The sequence below is a fragment of the Leptonychotes weddellii genome, chromosome 6 (assembly GCF_054177405.1).
Source record: "Leptonychotes weddellii isolate Sample4059 chromosome 6, ASM5417740v2, whole genome shotgun sequence".
NCBI classification, from domain to species: domain Eukaryota; kingdom Metazoa; phylum Chordata; class Mammalia; order Carnivora; family Phocidae; genus Leptonychotes; species Leptonychotes weddellii.
The window spans coordinates 11,484,081-11,492,909 of record NC_138374.1 but is presented as its reverse complement, the minus strand read 5'-3'; the positions used below and the strand labels follow the sequence as shown (position 1 = coordinate 11,492,909).

At 38.1% G+C, this 8,829-nt stretch overlaps 1 protein-coding gene across 3 annotated transcripts in view; it reads right to left on the bottom strand.

The window, feature by feature from the left end:
* Positions 1-533: 533 nt before the first annotated feature.
* FAM204A (family with sequence similarity 204 member A) overlaps positions 534-8,829 on the bottom strand; it is a 32,784-nt gene continuing 24,488 nt past the window's right edge. For all 3 annotated transcript variants that reach the window (XM_081823425.1, XM_081823424.1, XM_081823426.1), the window contains exons 7-8: positions 1,092-1,198; positions 534-744 (exon numbers count right to left, since the gene is read on the bottom strand). In XM_081823425.1, coding sequence (XP_081679551.1) covers positions 693-744; positions 1,092-1,198 — 159 coding nt within the window. In that variant the 3' untranslated portion in view covers positions 534-692. The remainder of the gene's footprint in view (positions 745-1,091; positions 1,199-8,829) is intronic.

Here is an 8,829-nt window from a genome sequence, read left to right as displayed (position 1 = left end):
GGCGCCTGGGTGGCTCAGTTGGTTAAGCGACTGCCTTCGGCTCAGGTCATGATCCTGGAGTCCCGGGATCGAGTCCCGCATTGGGCTCCCTGCTCGGCAGGGAGTCTGCTTCTCCCTCTGACCCTCCTCCCTCTCATGCTCTCTGTCTCTCATTCTCTCTCTCTCAAATAAATAAATAAAATCTTTAAAAAAAAAAAAAGATAATTAAAGTCACTTGTAAAGACAGTATCGAAACTTTCTTGCAGTTAAGACTAATCCATTATAAACAAATGCCAATCTTAAAAACACGATTCCAGAATAAGTGCAGTTACACTGGGTACAGGTAAGAAAGAACAAGGAACTCACTGGCTATGCTACACCAAATGGATGAAAAGTAAAATTGATTTTATACTGGAGGATTCAATAAATAAGTAAATAAACAAATAAAGTCCTATCTTTTTTCCTATGTATGCCTAGAGTTCTTGTACAAATAACAGAATGCTCCATCTCATTCACTTCAATAGAATGAACTCTTTAGAAAAAGACTGAAAAGATTTAATAATCAACTCCCAAATTTTATGCTTATTTTTCCGATCTATCAGTTTCCTGACATAGTTAACATAAGCAGGTAAATCTTTTCAGTAAATTGAGCAGTTGAAGACTCAAGCAAAAACCCAAGTCAAGACTCAAGTGTCTTGAGGAACTATGGCAAGTTACATATATCCCATGTTGCTCTTGGTTTCCCATCTCTTCTTTGCTTCAAACCTAAAATAAAGAACATAGAAATCTCAATTTATTTTGAAATACTTTCCTAAACATGCTTACTAAAAGTGCCACAGTAAAATAAACTTAAAACATTTTCACATACTCCATCGATGACAAAATAAATATCAAAAAGGATGAAGAAATGCCTCCAATATTTATAATATGACAAACATGCAGCAAAGACACAAAGAATAAAATGAGTAACAATCACACACAAACTGGATTCATATGATGTATTCCAGGAGTTCTGTAATCCCTATGAAGTTCCTAGAATTACCCCCATGCAAGTTTCTTCTTTTTACGGGAAATCTGTGAATTTTCAGTGTCCTTTTCGTCTCCAAACTTACCCCCATGCAAGTTTCTTCTTTTTTCGGGCAACCTGTGAATTTTCAGCGTCCTTTTTGGCTTTTACAAAGTTGTGGCAGGCAACCGCCTTGGCAATTTTTACACCAAGCTATGAATTACAAAGGAGAAAAACAAACAAACAAAAAGTGAAAAGAAATATTCCAGCTAATACAAGAATTACAGTCATACAAATACTTGAGAACTTGAGGGCATGAAAGCCGTAGCTACAAATTAGAAATTCTTATGCTCAGGCCCCCTTGAAGAAGCAAAGTAAACAAATGCACAGATGCGGCCCATATTTCCCTTACCTCCCACAGACCCTATACCCTGGTTGTACCAGCCTCCTGGATGGAAATCCTTCCCAAACCAAGGGCCCTTGAGGGTCCACAAGGATATGATGAAGATCTTCTAGCTATTCCAGCATTTCAGTAGGCCAAACAGGAATTTACCCCTGATAAGGCTGCGCAGACTGACAGAGACATCAAGTTTCTTTGCTTTGGGCTAGAATTATAGCAACTCAGTATGGTCACATCAGTTATCTCATGCTGATCAGAAGCTCTGATTGGCAGTCATAGATGTGATTAATAAAACATGGGAAAGCTAATTACTGCTTCATAAACGCACTTCGTATGATGGGCAACAGCTTTTAATTCACTGATAGAAAACAGAATATAGGGGGTGCTAAGAAGCGAAAAGGCTGGGCACGAGGACCACAGTACCTGTGTTCCCTCTGTGGGCCCCTCTGTTCCTGCTCAGCCTGACATCCATCTGCCCCAGTCTTGTAAGGTCTGATCAAAACAAAGCCTCCTACCCACCCCCCACCCCCACCCGAAGTCTTCTCTAAGTTAACCTAAAACAGTCCTTGTTTCTATACTTCTCCAGCCCTTCAGCCTCTCTGCCATAACCTACAGTTTGCACACTCTGCTCTACACAGCTCTCTGGCAGCCAAACTTCCTCAGCAAGTGTCTCCAGGACAAGCAGGGGGATCTTCTAGTTTTAGAGGCTCTGATTTTCAAAATACCTGCCCATATGGATAGCTCAAAAATATCTGTTATGAACCCAGGTTGGACAACAAAGGCTAAAAATCTCCTTCTGGTGTTCCTTTCCCTTTCTATCCCTGGACTCACCCTAATGCACATGAGTGGACAACAGACATGGAAGAGAAGAAAGAAGCTGAAAGTCACTGTCAGATCAATGTGGTAAAGCCCGAGTTTTAGGGACCTGCTGGCCAACAGTGAGGCATCGTGGGCAGGTTAAGAGCACATGTATGAGAAGCCTATTTAGGAAAGTGAGGTCTGACATGCTTGACATTTCTTTCAGCTTATTCTGGAGAACAGTTTCCTTTAGGATGAAACAAACAAGTAGGAATCAAGCACTGCTTGCGGTTTATGAAGGACAGCACACACCAATTTCATTTTCCAGTCCAGGTAAGAATATACATAAAGAATGGAAGCAACCCAACAATCAAACCGGAATGCTGAACGGGTCAACACCGATAGGAAAGCCACTGACGAAAGAGGGCTCCATTGTAACTGAGGAGTGCCCTTGAGAACGCAGACTGACCTCAGAGTCCCAAAATTCACACCAATAGGACCAGCACCACTACCTTCATCATCTTTTTTCACAGGACAACATTCACTCAGCAAATACCATGAGGGCACAAAGGCACTGTCTGGCCAGGCACTGTTCGGGGCGCTAGAAGTATAGCACTGAACAAAACCAAGCTGATTTTCACATCGGGGGCTAGGCAGAAGGGGCTGCTAGTGACACTAACTGTTTGACTGTTTCAGTCCTGGCCTCCTTCCTTTGGTTGGCTGTCTTTTTGTTTCCAGTTCTTCATCATAGAAAAGTTCAGGGGCGCCTGGGTGGCTCAGATGGTTAAGCGTCTGCCTTCGGCTCAGGTCATGATCCCAGGGTCCTGGGATCGAGCCCCACATCGGGCTCCCTGCTCCTTAGGAGCCTGCTTCTCTCTCTCTCTCATGAATAAATAAATAAAATCTTTAAATAAATAAATAAATAAATAAATAAATAAAAATAAAAGTTCAGATAAGTCAACTAAGAAAAGGGTAAGAATCAAAGGGCTGGAGCGTCACCACCTAAGGAGAAAATGCAACCAGAAAGACACTGTGGCTAATCTATCATTAAGATGGATTCCACGGAAAAACTATCCATTTGTCATAAACAACAAAATCAGATCAGCGCCTGTCAGGTTAGGCTAGCCAAAACCGCACCTCCCAAACAAATTCCCAAATCCCACTGGCTGAACTTTTATTTCTTGTTTCACTTCTACTCCGCCGTGGCCTGGCTGGGCTCGCCTCCATCTTGTGGCACCGGCATCTCAACATGTGACTTTCAAGTCTGCTGCAGCAGAGGAAGCGAAGGCTGGAGGGTCTCACAACGGCTCTTCAACGCTTTAGTCCAGAAGTGACACACATCATTTCTGCCCGCAGTCCTCTGGTCACGGCTATTTATACAGTTCCGCCTAGAGCAAGGCGGCTGGGAACATGGGGTGCTGTGGGCTCCCCAGAGGAGTGGCAGATGCACCTAATAAACTGTCCACTGTCATAAAACCCACCTTGCTACCTGTGTTAAGATGTATGCCATGTCTCTCCACATTCCTGTAGAGTATTTAGCAACTTCCCTGGCCCTTACCCTCCAAAAGGTAAAGTGTAGAACTCTGTGTTTTTCTATTTAGCTATATTCCCATGTATTATGTATCAAATGCGAATTTGATATATGATATAGTTTTGCCAAGTCTACCTCCCAACAAAAGTCCCATTTGGCGAGTTTATCTTATATTTAAATTGAGCCTATACTCGGAGGATAAAAGAAAAATGGTCTGAACCGTATCTGCCATGTACCATTAAGCATGTGAAAAATTATTTTCTAAAACTGTTGTAAATTAAGAGGTAGCTTACATTTTTAACTTATTGAAATTTCCCAACATGGGTTTTCTGGATTGGGGATCGATAAGCCAAAGAGTACCTCAATGTGTTTGATTTAAATGGGACTCATCATCTCAACATGGTCACATACCCTAAGAAAGTAAAAGCTTTTATTTTCTGGCAACGTTAAGGCCAGGCCAGCAAAATCAACATCAGAGTAAGGATTTAGAGCATACGTTCCATAAGACATAGTATAAATTTATTAAAAATAATTCATTAAAACATATAAAACACATATTTACACGAGAGGGCTTCATCATTTCTGGGGACTAAGTAAATATAATAAATGGCTGGGTACATATAGGTAATACTTTCAAACAGACCTGTTCGTATAAAAGGTATATTTTCCAACCGTATTTTGCCTTGGGTTAGGTTAAATGGAATGTTCTTTAACCGATAAACATTCAACAAGCCTGGTCTATGTATTTTACAGAAAGAATCTTTTAGCTTGTAATGATGATGAAAAGTCATTAATGATCAATTTTGGGTCCTTCACATGCTTAAAATGTGTTTCACTTATTCCTGTGGAGAAAGAACAAAGAACAGAAATATTTGGAAATATGAAAGGATAATAAGATCTATGGAAGAGACAGTTGAGAAGAAACTCATTTTCCCAGGCAAGATGACTAACCCGAGTTCCCAAAGATAAAAGAATTATCGTGCTATGTCTCAGTATTACAAATAATACAGGCCAACAAGAATCTCCCTTTCACTTCTGTAAAATGAAAAATGCATCTTCATGCCCAAAGTAAACATCACAAAAGCTTGGTCAATGGTTTTCATATTTAAAAAAAAAAAAAAAAATGTTTCGGGTCATCAGATAACTACAGCAACACAATGTGGAAAGAAAATGTTTAAAATGAATAAAAATATATACAGAATTTCTTGTATGTGTAGCCAAAGTATCAGCATTTTCCATATAGAACATCCAATATTTTGCTGCATTTTAATTAAGGTGTCTAAACATTATCACAAAGAACTGCAAATTGGTCAGAGCAAGCGGTAAGGAAAATTAAGCTCTAAAGGCTTTTTATCACCATATTTCAGGAACCAAGGGTGTAAAATGTTCTAATTTGGGATATATTAAAAGCCATAAAAGGTCTTTCAAAAAGATTAATGGTACTTTGCTTGGATTTAAGATAAGGGCTTTAGCTGGTTGGAAAAGCAGGGCCCTGGCTGGACCCTTGGGGCATTCATCTTTACAGCCACTTGGAAGATTTGTAAAAGCGTCTGCATAACCTCAAGCAAATGCACGGCGACATTTTTTTAATTCCTTTCAATTTTACAGGTTTAGCATGTGTAAATCATATTGGGTTGTAAAACAGATATAATGGCGCATCTTGTAACATAGTAGAGATTTCTAAAAGACAAACTTTCACAATAAAGTTGGTTTTTCTTGCTAAACCTGCGCCATTCTAAAGTTTGCCGGTAATCATTTGAAGCATCTGATTCAAACAGCTTAATCTAGCGTAACTGTACACTTCTTATCCATGTCATAAAATATTTTACTCATCTCAAAATTACTAGCTTGTAACAGATTTATGAAGTTTTCTTCCCTTCTGAACACTTTCAAGGCACTTATTTAAAAATACCAATTATCATACTTTAACTTTTTACGGAATAATAGGTCTCTATGAAAAATATTTATGCCATTCTCTTTTGTTCTTTAATTAAATGAAAACAGATGTTTTCTGAAGTAAAGCGGAACCATTACCGGAGTACTTAAAGTGTTAAGGTCTTTAATTTTTATATCAGTTTGGTCGACAATTCCTGATTGTCTTTACTCAAGCTCAACATTAATGTCAAGCAAGTTACCTAGGAGACGAAAGAGATCAAAGAGACAAAAACCCCTCCAATGTCTGATTAATCAAGCCTGCAAACAGCTTATTTCTTTTAGCCTGCATGCAAGTATGAAAATGAGATTCTGGGAGCCGAACATTGTGCAGATTTGTTCATTCTTATCAGAACAAAGCCAGCGGCAGCTTATTTCATGGATCATTGGCACTGTCATCAGTGCTACACAGAACGGGTGACAGCTCCTCATTTTGAGGCTTGAACAAAATTAGCAAAAAGTCGGCACAAATTAGCCTCTCATCTTTTTGGTAATATGACATTATTCATTTACTTTTTATCCAATTTTTAATTTTTTCCTTGTCAGCTATCCCTTTCTAGTGTCTCTTGCATGGCATCATAAAACGCCTTCGTAAAAACAAGCACAGAAACAGCCAAAGTTGAAATAACATGGAAAGTTCAAAAAGCAAATAAGAAAAAGCTCTTCCAATGACTGATGATGCTTTGTGTTTAGAACTTTCAAAACTCTGCACTAATATTGATAAATAGCTCAGAACACCTGCAGCTAGGGAGTTTTATGAAATTAGTAGTATATTTCAATAAAGAATATGACGTGGCTAATGTTTCACTCAAACCCCAATGTAATGTGGTGACGTGCTGTAGTAGATTTGGGGTGTCTGCATTGGGACTGGGTCCTGTCCATGGTCACACCTGAGATGCCAAAGCTGTGATGACGGCAAACAGGCCATGCTCTCTCCGGTCAACTTCTACATCAAGTCATTTTCTGTTATAGAAACAGACTAATTTCCCTGTCACCCTAAAATGTGCATTCACAGGTTTACACATTTGTGTGCTACATCTATCTGTGTGTGTACAACTGTACAAACACCTATTACTTATTTTTATACCTCAACTGTCTAGGAGTTAAAGCCAAGTAGTTTTTATACTTCAAAGCATACCCCAACAAATCCTGTTTTTCAAACACATCACAGAGATATTTATATATACCCATATCATACATATATTGTGTGTGTGTGTACACATATATACACTCATATATGATACACCCTGCAATTTATAAAAATAATGTGTTTGGTCCATGAGGTGTAAGAAGATATACTTTGATTCCTATACTCAACTTTGATTTCACAGTGAAATAGTTTATATAACACCTGTTTTAATGAGGACTATTAAGGCTTCAAATCATATGTAGATTACAGTAATCCAAAGGAGGGCGAAAAGATGTTATACTGTTGAAATTACTCCTGGATATAGACATTTATATTCAAGCAACTTATCCCATTCATAAGGGGAAAAAAGCATTAAAAAATTAACCATAAGCTGTTAGATGCTTTACACAGTCCCCATAAGAAAGACAGTTTTTTTTTAAAGAACTGTAGTACTGTTTTCAGCAATTTCTTTATCTCTGTTCTTCTAAGTAAGAAAGCTTATTAACAAGCTTTGAACTTAAAATCACATTTACAATAATGTGCCATCAACAGTTTTATAAGCTAATTAGAAAAAGATTAATTAATGACTGGCTGCTAATAAAATGGCAATCATGAAGAAAGAAACCAAGGGTGCTAAGCTTCAACTACCACCAATTAAGAGCTAATTACAAACAAATTATATATGTGTTTTGCTGTGGGCTTTAATTTACTAAAATGGTTTTAATTAAAAGAGAAAACATGCTGATTAATTGAACTGTAGAAAAAATCTACAGTATAAACTGTGCTTTGTCTGTCTCTTTAATTAGACTTGTAACATCTGAAATCTTTTCTTAAGGTTTGTTAAAAGCACAGATAAACCTAATTAAAAGAGAGCATAAGGAACACCATTCTAGGTGATCACCCAATCATACTGAAAAGGTTAAAAGAAGACATCTCAATGCAAGGAGATCTAAGTAGGCACACCTAAAACCTGAGAGGAAAACCCATCACTCGGCCCCATTTTTATTTTTCTCATGTTAACATGCTCCAACTTCAAGGCTATACACAATTTTTTATGGGAATGAATATATCTTTAAACTCAATGTAAAGGAATTCAAATAGCTAGACCTTCCCTTACCTGGATAGGCACAGCTTATTACCCATACACTCTGCTAACGGTTCATCTATATGAAATTAATGAAATTACTTCTAAGAACTAAGAAGAACAAGGCTTCAAAGAATTAAAACCACCATTTAAAAGCCCCCTGGACTACCCTCAGAGTACACAATGATACACAGAAGAACATTTAAATTAAAAAACCACTGAGAAATGACCGAAGTTAATGAAAGTCAGTCAGTTCTAGATGATCCTTAACAAACAGCCCCCCACAGCAGAGAAGGCCCAACTTGCCCAGGTGGCCGAGCACACTGCTGCTGCAGAAGGCTGCTCAGGGAGGGAGGGCTTTGCTCTCCTCAGTGTCCTAGAGTCCTTTCCGCTGCGAATCAGTGAAATACACCACAAAGAAACTGGTCCTAAACTCTCCTGTCTAACTGGAAAGAGAAAACCAACCAACCAACCAACCCAAAAGAAAAAGTAAGGGACAGAAGGCAGAGCAGTAACATTTCAAAGACATAAAAAATATTTTGCAGGCATTAGATGACTTTGTATGAAATAATGTATTCTTCACCTACACCTCCTGGTACTAGCAACAAAAATAATATCCTTCCCATAAAAATGAAATGTTGAAATGGACATTTTAGAGTCTATATATATATATATGTAATTTAACGCATTTTATTTTGTATACCCAATCTTCAGTGGCAAGAGATTGCAATAATTAAGAAAACAATGTACCTGCCATCCTTCTTAGAGTCACACGTTCCAATGATAAATTCTTATAATAGCTAATTGGAATATACATTCAGTTTCACATCTGAATGAACTGTTTTACCTTTGGAAACATGGTTGTTAAGATATTTCTACCCCAAAAAAAGTATTCATGAAAATGAAAATAATTTTGCTCTCTGGATTACAGAATAAAAGAGCTCAGAATGACAAGATTTGCTTCATTGTA